Source organism: Capra hircus, chromosome 4 (assembly GCF_001704415.2).
Source record: "Capra hircus breed San Clemente chromosome 4, ASM170441v1, whole genome shotgun sequence".
NCBI classification, from domain to species: domain Eukaryota; kingdom Metazoa; phylum Chordata; class Mammalia; order Artiodactyla; family Bovidae; genus Capra; species Capra hircus.
Genome location: NC_030811.1, coordinates 6,445,683 through 6,466,724, shown reverse-complemented (window position 1 = coordinate 6,466,724; position 21,042 = coordinate 6,445,683). Strand labels below are relative to the sequence as shown.

General features: G+C 49.0%; 1 protein-coding gene across 1 annotated transcript; it reads left to right on the top strand.

The window, feature by feature from the left end:
- On the top strand, positions 310-16,758 carry AOC1 (amine oxidase, copper containing 1). The gene is made up of 5 exons (XM_005679653.3): positions 310-415; positions 11,975-13,557; positions 14,512-14,797; positions 15,170-15,302; positions 15,724-16,758. The coding sequence occupies exons 2-5, from the start codon at positions 11,979-11,981 to the stop codon at positions 15,991-15,993; spliced, it is 2,268 nt and encodes a 755-aa protein (XP_005679710.1). The 5' UTR covers positions 310-415; positions 11,975-11,978; the 3' UTR covers positions 15,994-16,758.

The window sequence follows — 21,042 nt, the reverse complement described above, 5'->3', positions numbered from 1 at the left end:
AAACTCACCACCTACTCTAACAGACTATGGCCCAATGCAGATCACAGTGGAGAATACACAGGCAACTCTTGTGAAAAGTGCTGCTTCAGCAGGAAGAATGACAGGGATTTATCGATGGCATGGGTGTTTTGGGGAAAACAGAAGTGGACACAGCTGCTGAAGTGGTGAAAGACTGGGGAGTTTCCATACTCGGAACTTGGGGTAACAGGAGGCCGCCAGGCCACTGCCACGAGAGACCCACACACTTCCTTGTGCGCCGCCCCTGCCCACTGCGGAGCTTCCTGAGCCGTAGGTCACCACCTTGGTCAGCACAAGCCTCACCCCGTCCCTCCCCCCAGGGCAAGGTCCAGCCATAAAGTTCAAGGAGTCAGAGACAAAGGCTGCAGCAGAGGTGAGCCCAGAGCTGAGCACACAGGTATGTTCTGGGCGGGGGAGGGTATTTGGGGAGAGCCAAGCAGGGGTGACCTGGGGAGGGGAGGGGGCAGTGAGGGAAGATGGACATGGAGTGGGGGATCAGCAGAAACAAAGACGCAAGAGGTGGGGGGCCAAAGGGAGGGGTGAGAGCCCAGAAGGACCACTCCAAGGCACACACCACCCAGGGCTGAGACGGGACAGGTGCAGCCATCAGGTGGCCACTGTTCTCCAGGCGCTGGAGATGAGCCATGGGCAGGAGAGGGTATGCTTTGTATCTCCCAGCGTGGAGGTCTCACTCACCACTGAGTTCTCCCTTCTGCCACGGCTTCATTGCCATCGTCTACCTCACCCGCCGCCCATCTGGACACTGCAACCGAGGATTGTTCCGGGAAAGGTTAAATGAATGGCCAAGCTCAGGCTACAGGACAGCAGGTCTCTTCCACATCTCTCTCCTTAGCAGAGCAGAAGGCAATTTGGGGATAAGAACTGTGGATGAACATTCAGTTAACTATCAAGTTAAGAAGAAAAAGAGGAGGATTTTATTTGAGCTAAACCAAGGATTATAACCCAGGAAGCAGATTCTCAGAAAGCTCTGAGAACTCTTTTACTTGTTAGAAGTCGAACACAGTCGTACATATCCTCAAGACAAAGGGATCATCCATCAAAATAATATATTTTACAAAAAGTTCACCAAAGATTCATAGTCCAGGTAAGCACATATAAAGCAAGCTGCACATCACCATGGCCCCTACAGAGCCAGGAAAGAACAGTGATCTTTTAAGAGGTTATATCGCTAGCATCAGAAGAAGGGGAAAATGGATCTTTCCGGTCCAGCGGGCACTCCCATCTTTGAGGAGCTCTGGTTAATGAGTAATGGAGATGCACCTGACACATCAGGGAGTCGAGGAGAGAGGGAAGAGGCCAAAAAAAAAACCCACAGAGAGCAACTTCTATGTTTAATTTTTTCTTGTCCTGGTTTGAAATGCAGATTTTATCTCATCATCCCCACCCCCGCTTTGATCATTAATCTTTTGATAGAAAGCATTAGGTGAGCCAGTATTTGGTCCCCCAATACCATGGTGGTTGCTTACCTGCCCTGGATCTATCATGCTCCCCAGTGCCCCATCTTAATACCCCAGCTCTTTCTTACCTTTTAAGGGGTTAGGCTAGTAGAATGCTTGCACAGGCTGACAGTCAACTCTAAGTGGTACAGCGGGACTTACGCCAATTTTGCTCTGTATGTGCGCTGTGTGTGGTCACTATTTTATATCAAATAATAGATATGATCAATAGCCATTCGGGCATCATTATTTTAGGCGGAGTTTTGAACACACATAGAGAGGCACAAGGCTTCCCTGATGGCTCAGCAGGTAAAGAATCCGCCTGAAATGCAGGAGCCGCAGGAGACTCAGGTTCGATGCCTGGGTCAGAAAGATCCCCTGCAGAAGGAAATAGCAACCCACTCCAGTATTCTTGCCTGGAAAATCCCAAGGACAGAGGAGCCTGGTGGGCTGAAGTCCATGGGGTCACAAAGAATTGGACACAACTGAGTGACTAACCACACACATGTCTATTGAAACTATTTTATCGGGTCTAACCCATATTTGTGTGGTGGGGTCAAAATTTCCCCTTTTTGTTGCCTAATCTGCCTCTCTTCTTTAGTGATGATTTTTTGAGCCCATAGAAATAAATTTTTCATTGAGTTTGCAGGGTTAATAGAGAGCAGTGGACATTCTGGAGGCTGGACAGGGTGAATATTTAAAGCTGCCCATTTGGCTGCAACATCAGCAAGTTGATTTCCTTCAGCCTCCACAGTGCCAAATTTGAAATGCTCTGTTGTTTTCATAATTGCTGTTTTGGCAGTTGTATCACGATTAATCCATTTATCCATTAACCCATTATCGCAATCCATGGGGTCACAAAGTGTTAGACACAACTGAGCGACTGAGCTGAACTGATCCTGATTAATGACTCGTCAACCTGTTTTCTGTTTTTTGTATAAGATGTCGTGATGAGGTTTAAAACCTCATTGCTTTCATAGCATTCCAAAGTTCTGTGCCACTCAAAAAGCATACCGAACATCAGTATAAATATTTATTACCTGGTCTTTAGCTAGCTGACAAGCTAGAGTTAAGGCAGTTAATTTGGCTTGTGGTGCTGACTTTGTTTCTGGTAAATAAGAGTTTTCAATTATGCCCATTGTGGATCTTGTTGCATATCTGGCTTGATAATGTCCCATCCATCCCATAAGTAGGACCTATCTGTAAATTAGATCAGCCTTATCAATAGGGGCTTCTTATAAGTCATTCCTGGGAGCAAGAAGATAAACCGCTAACAAGATGGGATCATAGTTGCTTTCTTCCTGTGGTTCTGGAAGCGAAGTTGCAAGGTTAATGCTATTACATCAAATCAAGGTAGGATTGGGAAGAGAAAGCAACAACTTCTTAAAAAGTTAGCTGGCTTACAGAATTGTGCTGAGTGTGGCAGGAGTTTAGAAGAGACTCAAGTGAATGTGGGACATGAGCAGCTAAAGGAGACCCTATTACTACGTCTTCAGCAGGCATACATGAGAGAGCTGTTTCTAAAACAACCCTCATACAAAGTGGAAGTCCTTTCGCTACCGAGTCTAACTTATTTAGGGAGCAGAAAACCTCCCTACAGGCATTTTTGAAAAGCATCAGATTAAGACCATAACCGTCTATAAATGACAAAAGACTTGAAAAGCATGGTTAAAGACCCGATCACAATGCAACTGTCAAGGAAATTTGTTGTGACATACAACATTTCAAGACAACAGCTAGAAAGATGAGTAACAGCATACCAGGACGCTTCGAATGTTAGGAACTTCATATAATTTCTAGAACCTTTATATTAATAATATTTACCTATGAAATAGAGCTTTAGAAGATTTTTTGTTACTCATTTGACAATGTTTCCCATGCAGTTTAATGTAACAAATAAGCCAAATTATTTTAATATCCCTCTTTGAGATGTTCAGGAGCCCTCTGAAGCATCCTAAAGTTAGCTACCAGTCAAAAGAATTTCATTTAAAGTTTGATTTGAGAAAGTTTGTCAAAGATATCAGAGGTTTTAAGTGTTTGACCAAGTAGGATCATAAGTAACTGTTAAACAATATTTATTCATAAACTATTAATAAACTGACAACAAAAGATTTCAAAGGCAAGTGTAGGAAGTTACTGGTAAAGAAATTTTATAATCTCTTACCAAAAGCAGAAGCAGATCAATATTTCAAAACAAAACTGTCCTCACAACACAGAAAAAAAGGTCTATTTTATATCATTTCATCTTCAATATTAAAATTCATTTATTTAATCTAATAAATCTTTACTAATCTAATCTTAGACTTAACCATGCCTAAAACTCTTTGCTGAAGGTTCCCTTTTAAAAATTAATTTCTAGAAATATATGCCATTTCACAATCTTTCAATAAAGCACAAAATATATTTATTAACAGTTACAAATGCTAAGTATCTCTGGAATAAGAGGTCAAAAGTAGGTAAAAACAAACAGACTTCTTTAGCAATTAATGTTAGTGTATTTTATCTTATTAACAATGATCTACATACTTCCCTGGTTGTCCAGTGGCTAGGACAGCATGCTCCCAATACGGGAGGCCCGAGTTTGATTCCTGATGAAGGGAACTAGATCTCACAAGCTGCCACTAAAGACCCCACATGCCATAACTAAAACCCAGTATAGCCAAATAAATATTTTTTTTTAATGATCTAGACATTCAAAGAATTTCTATCATTTAATTTAGCAGAACCCTTAAGTTTCAAGTCATCAGAAGTCTGGAGAAATTGTTCTTAGGATCAGTTCAGTTCAGTTCAGTCATTCAGTCGTGTCCTACTCTTTGTGACCCCATGAATCACAGCACGCCAGGCCTCCCTGTCCATCACCAACTCCCGAAATTCACCCAGACTCAGACTCATGTGCATCGAGTCAGTGATGCCATCCAGGCATCTCATCCTCTGTCGTCCCCTTCTCCTCCTGCCCCCAATCCCTCCCAGCATCAGGGAGGGATCTAAAGTTACATTTAGAATGTTACATTTTCCAATGAGTCAACTCTTCACATGAGGTGGCCAAAGTAGTGGAGTTTCAGCCTCAGGATCAGTCTTCCCAATGAACACCCAGGACTGGTCTCCTTTAGGATGGACTGGTTGGATCTCCTTGCAGTCCAAGGGACTCTCAAGAGTCTTCTCCAGCACCATAGTTCAAAAGCATCGATTCTTCGGCACTCAGCTTTCTTCACAGTCCAACTCTCACATCCATACATGACTACTGGAAAAACCATAGCCTTGACTAGACGGACCTTTGTTGGCAAAGTAATGTCTCTGCTTTTCAATATGCTGTCTAGGTTGGTCATAACTTTCCTTCCAAGGAGTAAGTGTCTTTTAATTTCATGGCTGCAGTCACCATCTGCAGTGATTTTGGAGCCCCCCAAAATAAAGTCTGACACTGTTTCCACTGCTTCCCCATCTATCTCCCATGAAGTGATGGGACTGGATGCCATGATCTTTGTTTTCTGAATGTTGAGCTCTAAGCCAACTTTTTCACTCTCCTCTTTCACTTTCATCAAGAAGCTTTTTAGCTTCTCTTCACTTTCTGCCATAAGGGTGGTGTCATCTGCATATCTGAGGTTATTGATATTTCTCCCGACAAGCTTGATTCCAGCTTGTGTTTCTTCCAGTCGAGCGTTTCTCATGATGTACTCTGCATAGAAGTTAAATAAGCAGGGTGACAATATACAGCCTTGATGTCCTCCTTTTCCTATTTGGAACCAGTCTGTTGTTCCATGTCCAGTTCTAACTGTTGCTTCCTGACCTGCATACAGATTTCTCAAGAGGCAGGTTAGGAGGTCTGATATTCCCATCTCTTTCAGAATTTTCCACAGTTTATTGTGATCCACACAGTCAAAGGCTTTGGCATAATCAATAAAGCAGAAATTGATGTTTTTCTGGAACTGTCTTGCTTTTTCCATGATCCAGCGGATGTTGCCAATTTGATCTCTGGTTCCTCTGCCTTTTCTAAAACCAGCTTGAACATCAGGAAGTTCACGGTTCATGTATTGCTGAAGCCTCGCTTGGAGAATTTTGAGCATTACTTTGCTAGCATGTGAGATGAGTGTAATTGTGCGGTAGTTTGAGCATTCTTTGGCATTGCCTTTCTTTGAAACTGGAATGAAAACTGACCTTTTCCAGTCCTGTGGCCACTGCTGAGTTTTCCCAATTTGCTGGCATATTGAGTGCAGCACTTTCACAGCATCATCTTTCAGGATTTGAAACAGCTCAACTGGAATTCCACCACCTCCACTAGCTTTGTTTGTAGTGATGCTTTCTAAGCACCACTTGACTTCACATTCCAAGATGTCTGGCTCTAGATTAGTGATCACATCATCATGATTATCTGGGTCGTCAAGATCTTTTTTGTATAGTTCTTCCATGTAGTCTTGCCATCTCTTCTTAATATCTTCTGCTTCTGTTAGGTCCATACCATTTCCATCATTTATCGAGCCCATCTTTGCATGAAATATTCCCTTGGTATCTCTAATTTTCTTGAAGAGATCTCTAGTCTTTCCCATTCTGTTCTTTTCCTCTATTTCTTTGCATTGATTGCTGAAGAAGGCCTTCTTATCTCTTCTTGCTATTCTTTGGAACTCTGCATTCAGATGCTTATATCTTTCCTTTTCTCCTTTGCTTTTCACCTCTCTTCTTTTCACAGCTATTTGAAAGGCCTCCGCAGACAGCCATTTTGCTTTTTTGCATTTCTTTCCCATGGGGATGGTCTTGATCCCCGTCTCCTGTACAATGTCACGAACCTCATTCCATAGTTCATTAGGCACTCTATCTATCAGATCTAGGCCCTTAAATCTATTTCTCACTTCCACTGTATAATCATAAGGGATTTGATTGAGGTCATACCTGAATGGTCTAGCCGTTTTCCCTGCTTTCTTCAATTTGAGTCTGAATTTAGTAATAAGGAGTTCATGATCTGAGCCACAGTCAGCTCCTGGTCTTGTTTTTGTTGACTGTATAGAGCTTCTCCATCTTTGGCTCCAAAGAATATAATCAATCTGATTTCGGTGTTGACCATCTGGTGATGTCCATGTGTAGAGTCTTCTCTTGTGTTGTTGGAAGAGGGTGTTTGCTATGACCAGTGCATGTTCTTGGCAAAACTCTTATTAGCCTTTGCCCTGCTTCATTCCGCATTCCAAGGCCAAATTTGCCTGTTTCTCCAGGTGTTTCCTGACTTCCTACTTTTGCATTCCAGTCCCCTATAATGAAAAGGACTTCCCTGGTGGCTCAGAGGTTAACATGTCTGCCTGGAATGCAGGAGACCAGAGTTCAATCCCTGGATTGGGAAGATCCCCTGGAGAAGGAAATGGCAACCCACTCCAGTACTCTTGCCTGGAGAATCCCATGGAGGGAGGAGCCTGGTAGGCTACAGTCCATGTGGTCACAAAGGACATCTTTTTTGGGTGTTAGTTCTAAAAAGTCTTGTAGGTCTTCATAAAACCATTCAACTTCAGCTTCTTCAGTGTTACTGGTTGGGGCATAGACTTGGATAACTGTGATATTGAATGGTTTGCCTTGGAGACGAACAGAGATCATTCTGTCGTTTTTGAGATTGCATCCAGGTACTGCATTTTGGACTCTTTTGTTGACCATGATGGCTACTCCATTTCTTCTGTAGGATTCCTGCCCGCAGTAGTAGATAAAATGGTCATCTGAGTTAAATTCACCCATTCCAGTCCATTTTAGTTTGCTGATACCTAGAATGTCGACATTCACTCTTGCCATCTCTTGTTTGACCACTTCCAGTTTGCCTTGATTCATGGGCCTGACGTTCCAGGTTCCTGTGCAATATTGCTCTTTACAGCCTCGGACCTTGCTTCTGTCACGTCACATCCCCACCTGGGTATTGTTTTCGCTTTGACTCCATCCCTTCATTCTTTCTGGAGTTACTTCTCCACTGATCTCCAGTAGCATATTGGGCACCTACTGACCTGGGGAGTTCCTCTCTTGGTATCCTATCATTTTGCCTTTTCATACTGTTCATGGGGTTCTCAAGGCAAGAAAACTGAAGTGGCTTGCCATTCCCTTCTCCAGTGGACCACATTCTGTCAGACGTCTCCACCATGACCTGCGCATCTTGGGTTGCCCGGTAGGCTTGGCTTGGTTTCATTGAGTTAGATAAGGCTGTGGTCCTAGTGTGATTAGACTGACTAGTTTTCTGTGAGTATGATTTCAGTGTGTCTGCCCTCTGATGCCCTCTTGCAACACCTACCATCTTACTTGGGTTTCTCTTACCTTGGTCGTGGGGTATCTCTTCACGGCTGCTCCAGCAAAGCACAGCTGCTGCTCCTTACCTTGGATGAAGGGTATCTCCTCACCACTGCAGTTCCTGACCTTCAACGTGGGATAGCTCCTCTAGGCCCTCCTGTGCCTGCACTGCCACCACTCCTCGGGTTGCTCCTCCCAGCCGCTGGCCATGGCCTTGGGCGTGGGTGGCTCCTCAGGGTCACTGCCCCTGGCCTCGGGCACAAGGTGGCTTCTCCCGGGAGCCCCTGACCTCGGACGCGGGGTGTCTCCTCCTGGCCGCCACCGACCTCGGACGCAGGGTAGCTCCTCTCGGCGGTTCCTGCGTCGTCGCAGCCTGGCACTTTAGGCCACTGCCCCTGACTTCAGACGTGGGGTAGCTCCTTTCGGCCGCCTGTGCATATTTATAATGTACACACAGACAAATATATCCAGACAGACACAGATAGAGATGTCATAAGTTTCCTACTTGAGTTTTTAAAAGCCTCTTTCCTTTTTCTTTTCTCCTTTCAGTTTTAAGGTCTATTAATTGAGCTAAGGCTGTCGTCTCAGGTGATGTGAGCTATGTTTATGTTTCAAGGACATAGTATGAGTTATAACTTCCTTCAAGCATCCTCTGAGGAATATTTTTATTCTCTCAGGGTCAGAATTTTGAAAAGGTCTTTTATCAAGCTGGCTTTTTCTAGAATGTCAACAAAGCTCCATCCTGGCCATTTAAGAGTGAAGATTAGTACCTGCAAGCACCAGCTTCGTTCCAATTACACAAATTCATGCTGCCTCTGCGTCTAGCTGCCCAAGGAGTTATCCCAGGTCGGTTTGACTCTCTTACATGTCTTGGTTCCTCCCTCTAACAGTCTAAAACTGCCCTGGGTGCTCAGAACTTGAGATGATCAGCCTTTGTTATGCCTGCCCAGCAAGCAGGATTTTTTTAATGATTATACTGAGACCCTCTGTGGGCTCACTACACATCACAAGGATAGATCCTCAAACACTTCCGATAGTTTCTCAGCTACCTGGAAGCACCTTGTGGCCAGAAGAAGCAGACGTCCTTTTCCCTTTGGAGTTGAGCAGGCTCAGTCTTCATTTCACTGGCAAACAAGTTTGTCCTAACCATATATACATAATCTTTCCAATTTAAGCCAAATCTTTAAGGATAGCCAACCTGGCTCATGCCAAAGTTTCCCCTGGGCCCCCGCTAAGAATATCCCCCAGGTCTCCTGCCTAGGAAATGTACAGGTACCCACTTTAGGACTCCAAGAAAAACAGAAAAGTCCCAAGAAAAACGGCTCGAGGGACTTCCCTGGTGGTCAGGTGGTTAAGACTCTGTGCCTCCCATGTAAGGGGCACAGGTTTGATCTATAGTCAGGGAATTAAAATCCCACATGCTGCATAGCACAGCCAAGAAAAGTTTTTTCTTAAAGAAAAATAGGTCCAGTAAAATTCAGGACATCATTTAAAGCGATGATGTCTGGATATCAGGAGACCTCACCAAGGCACCTGAAGAATACCAAAAACTGGGTGAGACTCAAAGAGCCTGTGCTGGTACTGAGCTTCCGTTTAGGGTGGTCTCCAGGTGCCTCTGATAGACTGCCAACTGTGCCAAGAAAATGTCGATGAAAATTCAATTAACTACCAAGTTAAGAAGAAAAAGGGGGGATTTGAATTGAGTTAAACAGAGGATTATAACCCTGGAAGCAGATTCTCAGAAAGCTCTGAGAACTGTTCCATTGGTTGGAAGTTGAAGGCACGGTCTTATACATTTTCAAGACAAAGGGACCATACATCAAAATAATATATTGATATTTTACATTAAGTTCACCAAAGATACATAGTCCAGGTAAGCACATATAAAGCAAGCTGCAAGTCACCATGGCCCCTATAGAGCTGGCAAAGAACAGTGATCTTCTAAGAGGCTACATTGCTGGCATCAGAAGAAGGAAAAAAATGGATCTTTACTGTCCAGCGGGCACCCCCATCTTTGAGGCGCTCTGGTTAATGCATACTGCAGACGCACGTGGCATGTTAGGGAGCAGGGGCGGGAAGAGGCCCAAACAAACACAGAGAGGAAATTCTATGTTTAATTTTTTCTTGTCCTGCCTTAAAATACAAATTTAATTTCATCAGAGGTTAAGACGAAAGGGGCTTGGATACCAAAAAGACATGGAGGAACATAAATGTATATTACCGAGCCAAAGAGGCCAGTCTGAAAGGGCTGCACGCTGTATCACCCTGACGGCATGACATTCTGGAAAAGGCAAAACTATGGAGACAGTGAAGAGATCAGTGGTCAGGGAAGGAAGTGAAGGACGAAGAGCTGGAGTAATGTTGAGGGCCCTGAAACTGCTCTGTATGGTCCATAAAGATGGATGCAAGTCTTTACACATTTCTCAAAACCCACAGCATGTACCGCACCCAGAGTGAATCCTCATGTAAATTACTGGGTGACAATAATGTATCACTGTAGGGCCACAGATTGTAGCAAGGGTACCACTCTGGTGTGGGATGCTGTTAGTGGGCCAGGTTATGTGAGCGGGGAGAGGAGACAGGAGGCATACGGGATCTCTCTGTACGTCTCTCTCAATTTTGCTATGAACTTAGAACTTTTTCAAGTCAAGTCTAGTTTGAAAAAGAAACTAGGCTGGACCAAAACTTAATAGTAGAACAAGAACTCACTGCTTATCTTTCTGCTCTGGATTCACTTAGCAACCCTGAGAGCTTCCCCACCCCTTCAGGCTGGAGAGAAGATCACATGAGTCCCCGAAACTCCCCACCAGGGATGGGAGGTCAAGACTGTAGTGTCAGCTCCAGAGGGTGTGCCATGAGACCCTGACCACAGTCTCCCCTCACAATGGAAGGGAAAAGGACATAATCTCGAATTGCCCCCTGGCATGATGACATCCTGAGGTGCCCTCCTCATGGCCTTGGCCTGAGGTCACAACTTCGCCTTTGGCCAAGTGGTCACAACAGTGGGGCATCATTGAAGAGGCCAAAGAAGTTTGGCAGGGCCAGCCACCCCATTCTCCCCCTCACCTGTGTGGGCACAGGTCTACAACTGAACCAGTCAAATCACTCTACATGACTCATAAGTTTAAACATTCTGACACCAGAGAGTGTATCCTCATATTGTTCAGTCATGTCCGACTCTTTGAGACCCCATGGACTGCAGCACGCCAGCTTCCCTGTCCTTCACCATCTCCCAGAGCTTGCTCAAACTCATGTCCATCGAGTCAGTGATGCCATCCAACCATCTCATCCTCTGTCATCCCCTTCTCCTCCTGCCCTCAGTCTTTCCCAGCTTCAGGGTCTTTTCCAATGAGTCAGCTCTTTGCATCAGATGGCTAAAGTATTGGAGCTTCAGCTTCAGCAGCAGTCCTTCCAATGAATATTCAGGGTTGATTTCCCTTTAGGACGGACAGGTTTGATCTTGATGTCCAGGGACTCTCAAGAGTCTTCTCCAGAACCACAGTGCAAAAGCATCAGTTCTTTGGCACTCATCCATCTCTATGGTTCAACTCTCACATTCTTCATGACTACTGGAAAAAAAGATGAGTAGTTTGCATTTCTCAAGTGCTTCCTAGAAAGTAGGCTTTGTGCTAAACACTGTATCCTTATTGTCCAACTGATTTTTCCTAACAATTCCATAAGTAGGTACTTGCATTGTTATTTTCCATTTCCCTGTTGTGAGAATGGAGGCCCAGAGAGTTTAAGCGAGCTGCCCAAGGTCACACAGCTGGTCCTAGTGGTAGCGTGTATTAGCACTAGAACCATCGACTCCTTGAACTTCCACACTACATTTCAAATTTTACCCGTAAAAAAAACATTGTGTTGTATCAAAAACACTGTGTTGACACAGCACAGTTTTGCTGCCAACACCCATGGCACAGCCAGCACGCTGTAGCATTTGGGGGGGGAGGCACTGTGAGTATCTGAGTGACCTAAAGCTGGAGAGATAGCGCTTCTGCCCCGCAGAGATAAGGCACAGAGGAGGGGAGAAGGAGTCCGCACAGGTAAGAGCATCCATGGGACTAAAGAGTTTATAGACCAGGAAGGTTACAGACCAGGGAGGAAAGAGCGGAATTCAAATTGGAGGACTGCAAGCCAGGAGGTGAGTCCGCGGGAAAACCATGAGGTCAAGGGCCAGGGTAATCCAAGACCCAACCTGGGGGACACTCACTTCCTCCCACAAAACTGCTAAGCTCATCTCCTCTGCTGCATTCCAGAGCCATGGGGCGGGAGGCCCTGGCCCTCGGCTGGGCGGGCGCTGCCATCCTGGTGTTGCAGACGCTGGCGGCGGCAGAGGGCGCCCCGCGGACCCCCGGCGACAAGGGCAGGGTATTTGCGGACCTGAGTGCCCAAGAGCTCAAGGCCGTGCACAGCTTCCTCTGGTCCCAGAAGGAGCTGAGGCTGGAGCCGTCCAACACGCTGACCGTGGCCAAGAACTCCGTGTTCCTCATTGAGATGCTGCTGCCCAAGAAGCAACACGTGCTCAAGTTTCTGGATAAAGGCCACCGGCCTCCCGTTCGGGAGGCGCTAGCCGTCATCTTCTTCGGAGCCCAGGAGCAGCCCAACATCACCGAGTTTGCCGTGGGGCCGCTGCCAAGGCCCCGTTACCTCCGACACCTGCCGCCTAGGCCCAGGCACCAGGCCTCCTGGGCCTCCAGACCCATCTCCAAGGCAGAGTACGCCCTTCTGAGTCACACCCTGGAGGAGGCCACCAAGCCCCTGAGCGCGTTTTTCCGGCGCACCGCGGGCGCTGTGTTCGGAAACTGCTCCCAGCCGTGCCTGACTTTCACCGATGTGGCGCCCCGGGGAGTGGCCTCCGGCCAGCGCCGCTCTTGGTTCATCCTTCAGCGGCAAATCGAAGGCTACTTCCTGCATCCCACTGGGGTGGAGCTCCTGCTGGACCACGGAAGCCCGAACCCCCGGGACTGGACGGTGGAGCGGGTCTGGTACAATGGGAGGTTCTACCAGAGCCCCGAGGAGCTGGCTCAGAAGTACGACGACGGAGAGGTGGACGCGGTGGTCTTGGAGGACCCGCTCGCCAAGGGCAAGGACAGAGCCAACCTGCCTGAGGCGGCCCTCTTCTCCTCCTACCAGTTACGTGGGGACTTGGGCGTCTCCAAGAGCGGCCCCCGCCTGGTGCAGCCCCAGGGCGCGCGCTACAGCCTGGATGGCCACACAGTGCGCTACGCCGGCTGGAGCTTCTCCTTCCGCCTGCGCTCATCCTCGGGGCTGCAAGTCCTGGACGTGCGCTTTGGTGGTGAGCGCATAGCCTACGAGGTGAGCGTGCAGGAGGCTGCGGCGCTGTACGGAGGACACACGCCGGCCGGCATGCAGACCAAGTACCTGGACTTGGGCTGGGGCTTGGGCAGCGTCACCCATGAGCTGGCCCCTGGCATCGATTGCCCGGAGACGGCCACCTTCGTGGACGCCCTCCACTACTACGATGACGACGGCCCCGTCCTCTACCCCCGGGCCCTCTGTCTCTTCGAGATGCCCACAGGGGTGCCCATCCGGCGGCACTTTAACTCCAACTTCAACGGTGGCTTCAATTTCTATGCGGGGCTCAAGGGTCAAGCGCTGGTGCTAAGGACCACGTCGACGGTCTACAACTATGATTACATCTGGGACTTCATCTTCTACCCCAATGGGGTGATGGAGGCCAAGATGCATGCCACCGGCTATATCCATGCCACCTTCTACACCCCCGAGGGGCTGCGCCATGGGACCCGCCTGCACACACACCTCATCGGCAACATGCACACCCACCTCGTGCATTACCGCATAGACCTGGATGTGGCAGGTAGGACCCGGGCTTGGGACCACCCCCTGGCCAAATGTCTGCATCCCCATGGTAACTCACACTCCTCAGAGATGGTGCTGAGTCTCCCGTGGAGACATAATGTCAGGAAAGTTTACCCAGCCTGGAGGTGTAGGGCCTGCAGAAACCTGTGTGTCCCTGCAAAATGGTGACGTGAACAGTGCCAGGGGCTGCCCCTGCACTGACACCTTTGGAGGGTGGACCCTGTGCAAATGTGTGCACGTGGCAGGGGAGGGGATGATGCCTAGGTGTAAAACACATCCCTGCCTGGAGCTTTGAGTGGATGCAGTGTCGTTGGGAATACTCCTTGTGTCTGTTGAATTAGTGGTGTCACCACAAAAGATTGGAGAATCTTTTCTCCAATGGAGTGGGAATGGCAACCCACTGCAGTATTCTTGCCTGGAGAATCCCATGGACAGAGAAGCCTGGCGGGCTACAGCCCATGGGGTCGCAGAGTTGGACACAGCTGAGTGACTGAGCATGCGTGCCTTAAAAGATGGCATGGGTATAATGACAGGATTTGGCCTGATATCAAGTGCCATGTTAGAACAGGCCCCCAGGACCAGCTGGGCAGCTTCTCCTGCTCCCCCTTGTCTGCTCCTGACCCAGAGGGCATTGACATGGCCCCTCCCCCTGGGGAAAGGCCAGCTGCCTGTCTCTGGGACCACAGTTGCTGCAAACAGTCTCGGACGCCGCTCTCAAGAGGAACTACCCAGGGTCACGGTGGAGTCACTGCCGCTGCTGTGCCAACTCTGAGCTGTCTTCTGGTTCCTCAGCCCCTTCCCTCCACTGCCATCTGGCTCAGTGCCTGTCCCCAACATCCCCTTCAGTCCATGGTCTGCTGTTGGGTGTGGTCCCAGATGGAGGGCCCAAGGTGGAATGAGGAGGCTTCAGTTCCAGGTGCTTGACTCCAGCTCCTTCCCTGTACACCCGCAGGCACCAAGAATAGCTTCCAGACCCTGCAGATGAAGCTGGAAAACATCACAAACCCCTGGAGCCCAGGACACCGCCTGGTTCAGCCGGCTCTCCAGCAGATGCGGTATTCTCGGGAGCGCCAGGCGGCCTTCCGCTTCGGACAGACTTTGCCCAAATACCTGCTTTTTACTAGCCCTGAGCAGAACCCCTGGGGCCACCAGCGCAGCTACCGAGTGCAGATCCACTCCATGGCCGACCAAGTGCTGCCCCCAGGCTGGCAAGAGGAGCAGGCTGTCACCTGGGCCAGGTGAGGAAGGCCCAGGAGGCTGGCAAGGACTGGAGGCTCCTCTCTGTGTCTCTGTGTTCCCCTGTATCTGTGTGTGTCTGTGTTTCTGTCCATGAGATTCTGAATCTATCCAGTGCTATATCTGGGTGTGTGCCCATGTGTGTGTGTGTGTGTGTGTGCGTGCATGCTCCTGGGTGTGTGGCTCTGTGTTTGGGGATGGAGTGTGCAGAACCCCTGCAGAGCCCCGAAGTGAGTCTGGCTAACTCCCAGGGGATGATCCTGCATATAGGGGAAGGCAGTAACTTTCCCCCTTCGTTGACCCTGGCGGTGTTCCCTGGGAGGGGCTGGGAGGCCCCTGACACCCAGAGTCACGCGGCTTCTCTGCCTGGACAGGTACCCCCTGGCAGTGACCAAATACCGGGAGTCAGAGAGATACAGCAGCAGCATATACAACCAGAACGACCCATGGGACCCACCTATCGTCTTTGAGGAGTTTCTTCGCAACAATGAGAATATTGAAGATGAGGTACCAGCTCTGCCTTTTTCCAGCCCCACCCTGAGACAGATCCCTGTCCAGTCCCAGGATCCCTGTTCAGTCTCAGGATTCCTGCCAGGTCCCAGGATTCCTGCAGGTCCCAGGATCCCTGTCCAGTCCCAGGATTCCTGCCAGGTCCCAGGATCCCTGCAAGTCCCAGGATCCCTGTCCAGTCCCAGGATCCCTGCCAGGTCCCAGGATTCCTGCCAGGTCCCAGGACCCCTGCAAGTCCCAGGACCCCTGTCCAGTCCCAGGATCCCTGCTGAGTCCCAGGAGGGCAAGGACCAGCTTACTGGGTGGAAAGCCAGCTCCGGGTTCACCAGATTTGCCCTTCCTTATACCTGGGGCTTGGGTGCAGGCTACCCCTTCCCCTCTGAGCCTCCTCAGCATGGCCCGCCCCTCTCTCCCGCAGGACCTGGTGGCCTGGGTCACAGTGGGCTTCCTGCACATCCCCCACGCAGAGGACATCCCCAACACGACCACGCCCGGGAACTCCGTGGGCTTCCTGCTCCGACCCTTCAACTTCTTCCCAGAGGACCCGTCCCTGGCGTCCAGAGACCTCATAATCGTGCGACCTCTGGAAAATGGCTCCACCTACACTCAGAGCTGGATGCCTGAGGGAGAGGGGGACTGCTTGAAGCCGCCCTCTTTCAGCTACAATGGAACCTACAGGCTGGTGTGAAGGCCCCTGCCCCCAATTGAGTCCCACCTGAAGCCCAAGCACCCCACCTCCTCCAGGGATAGACAATAAACCCCTCTGGGGCAGCTTCCTGGGGGAGGCGCAGTGGGTGAGGCCACATCCCAGGCCGGGCATGTGGGACACACACAGATGAGGAACCCAAGGCTTGGTCTCCACCCCAGAGAAGACCTCCATGCCTATGGCAAATGACAGTCACCAAAATACTAGGTTGGCCTGTGAGGTCAGTGTAAGGAATCTGAGGCTGATGGCTCCCTCCTGGGAGACTAGGGGTCACTGATGGGCATGCCAAGTGATGCAAGCACAGGAAAACACTGGAAAAATCCAGTGAAACTGCCGCCTCCTCTACCTTTTGATTTACTGATCCAGCTTCTTGGAGTTATTCTGGAGATCTACCTACAAACCCCAGAAAAAATAGATGTACATGGCAATTTACTGAAGGACTGTTTGTACTGGCAAAGTCTGGAAAAAAAGCCAAACCTCCATCTACAGGAGAGAGCCTATAGATCTTAATAAACCTTGCAATGCCCACACAATGCGATCGTAGGTGACTATGAAAGAAACGTATGTACAGGGATATTCACTGTCCTGATAGGGAAGAGCTTCAGGATGTGCTCAGAAAACAGGTATAGAACAATAGATGGCATGCTAATCTCTGTATAAGAAAAGAGAGAAATATACGTACTCATAAACATTCTTTAAAGATAACACATGATTCTAATAAAAGTGGTTACCCGTTGTCTCCGTCCATTTGAGCTGCTGAAATATTGGGTTGGCCGAAAAGTTTCGAGTTCCTCCGTAACATCGTACAGTACCACAGTCTGGGTGGCTTATCAACAACAAAAGTTTATTGCCTCCAGGTCTGGAGGATGGAAGTCCAAGATCAGGGTGTCAGCAAGGTCAAGTGAGAGCCCTCTTCTGGGTCAAAGACTTCTGACTTTTCACTGCATACTTCCATGGCAGAGGGGTAAGGGGTCTCCCTGGGGTCTCTTTTATAAGAACACTAATCCATTCATGAGGCTCCACCCTCATGACCTAAGCACCCCACAAAGGCCCACCTCCCAACACCATCACACTGGGCATCAGGCGGGACACAGACGTCCAAACCACAACACCTAAAGAGGTGGGGAGAAATGGGGTGAAAGAGACGGGATGCAGCAGGATTGCTCAGGGGAACCTGTCTATTTTGGTGGTGGGTTTCTTTGAGAGCTTCTTCCTTTTTGGATGAAGAAAGCTTGAGGGCACCCAGGGTGGAGAGGGTGGAGTGATGTGGGGGAGAGGGCAGAGTAATGGGGGCGGGGTCTCCTCTTTCCCTCTGGGTGTTGAGGGAGCCTCTGAGTGTCCCAGCCACAGTGCAGACCCAGACCAGTAGGTTCCCAGGTGCCATGACCTCCCACCCCGGTGCTATTTTGTTTCTCTTTTTTAATCATAGGAATGTATGGTGCTCAGTCACTCAGCCATGTCCAGTTCTTTGCTATCTCATGGACTGTAGCCCCCCCAGGCTCCTCTGTCCCTGGGATCCTCCAGGCAAGAATACTGGAATGGGTTGTCATTTCCTTCTCCAGGGGATTTCCCAACCCAGGGGTTGAACCCATATCTTCTGCATCTCCTGAACTGGCTGGCAGATTCTTTATCACTGAGCCACCTGAGAAGCCCCTACTTAATAAAAGTGCTTCCCTGGTGGCTCAGAGGTTAAAGCGTCTGCCTGCCATATGGGAGACCCAGGTTCGATCCCTGGGTTGGGAAGATCCCCTGGAGAAGAAAATGGCAACCCACTCCAGTATTCTTGCCTGGAGAATCCCATGGATGGAGGAGCCTGGTGGGCTACAGTCCACGGGGTCGCAAAGAGTCAGACATGACTGAATGAGGCACAGTAAATTTTAGAAGGAAAAGAGAAGGAAGAAGGAAGCGACTCTTATTGCTGATTACTGGGATATAGCAGCTGGCCAGGATGAACGGAGGCGCCAGATTCACCCCGCCCCCACATCCTAACCTCCTGGTGACCTGTGAATATGGTCACTTAACCCAGCCAAATGAAGGCGTTCAGCGGGCGTGATTAAGGTAAGGCTCCTGAGATGGCAAATTCTCTTAGGTTATCCGGGTGGGTTCAATATAATCACAAGGATTTCTGGAGGTAAACCTTCTATATATTGCTGTTGGATTGGGGGGGTGGATTTTTTCCTTAACAAGAGAGGCAGGGGTCAGACAGGAGGCTGGCTCTAAAGCCAGAGGAGGAACAGTAAGCTGGGGATGTCGGTGGAAAAGGCGAGGAGATGGATTGTCCCTGAGAGCCGCCGTTAGCAACACAGCTGTGTAGACTCTAGGCTGTAAGAGAGTAAACATGTTGTTTGAAGTCACTAAGCTTGTGGTTTATTTATAGCAGCAATAGGAACTAATTACAATGGGTGTGGAGGTCCATCTGGGGGACTGTGGGCTGAAGAAAGCTGAACAAGTGGATCCTCCTCTGCGCCCCACCCTAGCTTTGTGTCCCTGACCTCTGCTCAGAGTTTAGTCACTCGGGCCAGTCCAGTTCTAGGATCTGCCCACAGGGAAGCGGGGCACACCGGGGCAGGGGGCCAAGTCCTGGGTCTTCGACTGGTCCTACCTCAGCTACAAAAGCTGTGTTCTCTGTTCATTATTTCACATTAGTAAGAGGATGAGATGGTTAGATGGCATCACCGACTCCATGGGCATGAGTTTGGGTAAACTCTGGGAGTTGGTGATGGACAGGGAAGGTTGCAAAGAGTCAGATACGACTGAGCAACTGAACTGAATGGAACTGAACTGCCTCCATGGACTTGAACTTGAGCAAACTCCAGGAGATAGTGAAGGACAGGGAAGCCTAGCGTGCTGCAGTCCCTGGGGTCGCAGAGTCGGACACGACTGAGCGACTGAACAGCAATAGTAACATTTGGGTGGTGGAGCTGCGGACGATTTGTCTTCTGTAATCCTCACAGTGCCTCCACTTTGTGAATTATTAAAAAAAAAAAAAAGCCAATTAAACCAAAAAACCAGCATTTGCTGCTAAATGTTCCATTTTATCAGACGTGGAACCTTGGGATAATGGTGAGACAGACACGGCAAAACTAAAGGGGTGCATCAGCAGCGTTTTTTCTTGCAAACTTTTATTCAAGGTCACCGATCCACCGTGAGTTTTAGACCTTGTTGAAGGCAGCCACATCCACAGACAGCATGCATTCATCAAAAGCAGTGATCTGCTCCTCCAGCATACCTGTTCCAACTCTATCGTCCTCAACTGCACACTGTGTGTGAAGTTTTTCAGTTCCACCCCCCACCGGAACTGGTTTAGAAGAGCCCCAGGCCAAGGCAAGCATTCCTCAGCTCGAATGCTTCTGACGCACTCCTCGAGAGTTGCCGTATCTGTCTCATCACCCCAAGGTTTCACGTCTAATAAGATGAAAGACGTGGCAGCAAGCGCTGGTTTTCTTTATCCCTTTCTTTTGACGGGATGTTAAGTATATAGATTCCAACCTTTCCCCCCAAACAGAAGATCATGACTGGTTGAAGGGGCTCAGGTGAGAGCAGGTTAGAAACCAGAGGACAGGGGGCTCCTTTACAGGCACTTTGTTGTGTGGGGGGACTGTTGTCTCCCCACCCACGCTAGGGGCTGCTTGAAGGCCAAAACCCCTCCCTCCTCTGCGTCTTCGCAGCAGGTCTGATCGTGTTGTGCATTTGGTGGAACTTCAGTGCTTGTTGAGTGACTAAGTGACCAACAGCCCAGGAAACGCACATCCCAGATTATGCCTACTCCTCACATCCTCCTTTCCCCCACCCTGTCAAGTTTCTGTCCCTTGGCCCTAATGATAATCTTCGCCATCCCCTGGCTACGACAGCATGGCCTCCCTCGCCTGATGAGACGGCAAGAAAACCTGACTCTCCCCCACTGAAAATAGCCCCAACTTCCCCAGGGCCGTCGTCACTTCCCACTCTTGCAGCTCCCTGATCCCTGGTGGTCCCTGCAGGCAGCCACTCTCCAACCTCCTCCCCTTCTCATCCCTTCTCAGCATGTCTCTGCTTGCCCCTCCTTGTTCTAAGCATGATGCAAACTCCGGATGTGTCAGGCCAGGGATACAAAGACGAGGAAAGCTCAGTCCCCATCCTCGAGACATCCATCCATGGCCGTGCTGGGGAGACAAGCAGGCCAGAGAGACGTGCAGCCTGCGGGGTGCTGTCACATGCTATAATGAGAGCTAGGCTTCTCTCCGCTGGGCATCTTCTTGTTTTATAAAGACTGGAAGTCTGCTCTGACTCTAGAGCTGCAAATGGCCCCCTAAAGTGTCATCCTAGCATGACCTTTGTGAACAGTTGTCAACAGTCCATTGTTCGACCCCGACTCTCAAGTACACAGCATCCCTGGGCCAGGAAGGCCAGCCCCACCCTGGCAGACGATTTCTCCTGGAACAGCACGTACATACTCGGGGCCACTGCATTCATTTGCAGGTCTTCTCCAGGTGGGAGGCGCTTCACTCTGGAGGACCTGGGTTTAATCCCTGGTCAGGGAACTAAAAAAATTTTAAAGGACACTGAAAACATATCAAGTAATCATAATATATGAATCTTACCAGGATCCTAATTTGAGCAAAGAAAATCAAAATGTTTATGAGACAATTAGGAAATTTGAACACTCTGGATATTTAATGATATTAAGAAATTACTATTGGCCACTTGACACAAGGAGCCAACTCATTGGACCTGATGCTAGGAAAGATTGAGGGCAGGAGGAGAAGGAGGATGAAGTGATTGAATGGCATCAGTGACTCAATGGATATGAATCTGAGCAAACTCTGGGAAACAGTGAAGGACAGGGAAGCCTGATGTGCCGTAGTCCATGGGGTCACGAAGAGTCAGACACGACTGAGTGACTGAACAACAGCAACAAAGAAATTATTATAAATTATTTAGGAGTGATAACAGTATTGTGATTATGTTTTAGTAAGAATTCCCTGTCTTGGTGTTACTGAAAGGTACTCATAGGGGATCCGGCTGCTCGCCACTCAAAAGCCAATAAGCGGG

What these genes read in the sequence shown, in the direction of transcription:
- AOC1 (XM_005679653.3), top strand. Translation starts at nt 11,979, where the DNA reads ATGGGGCGGGAGGCCCTGGCCCTCGGCTGGGCGGGCGCTGCCATCCTG. An exon ending in CAGGCTGTCACCTGGGCCAG is followed by an intron (nt 14,798 to 15,169) that starts GTGAGGAAGGCC and finishes CTGCCTGGACAG; the next exon opens with GTACCCCCTGGCAGTGACCA. An exon ending in ATGAGAATATTGAAGATGAG is followed by an intron (nt 15,303 to 15,723) that starts GTACCAGCTCTG and finishes TCTCTCCCGCAG; the next exon opens with GACCTGGTGGCCTGGGTCAC.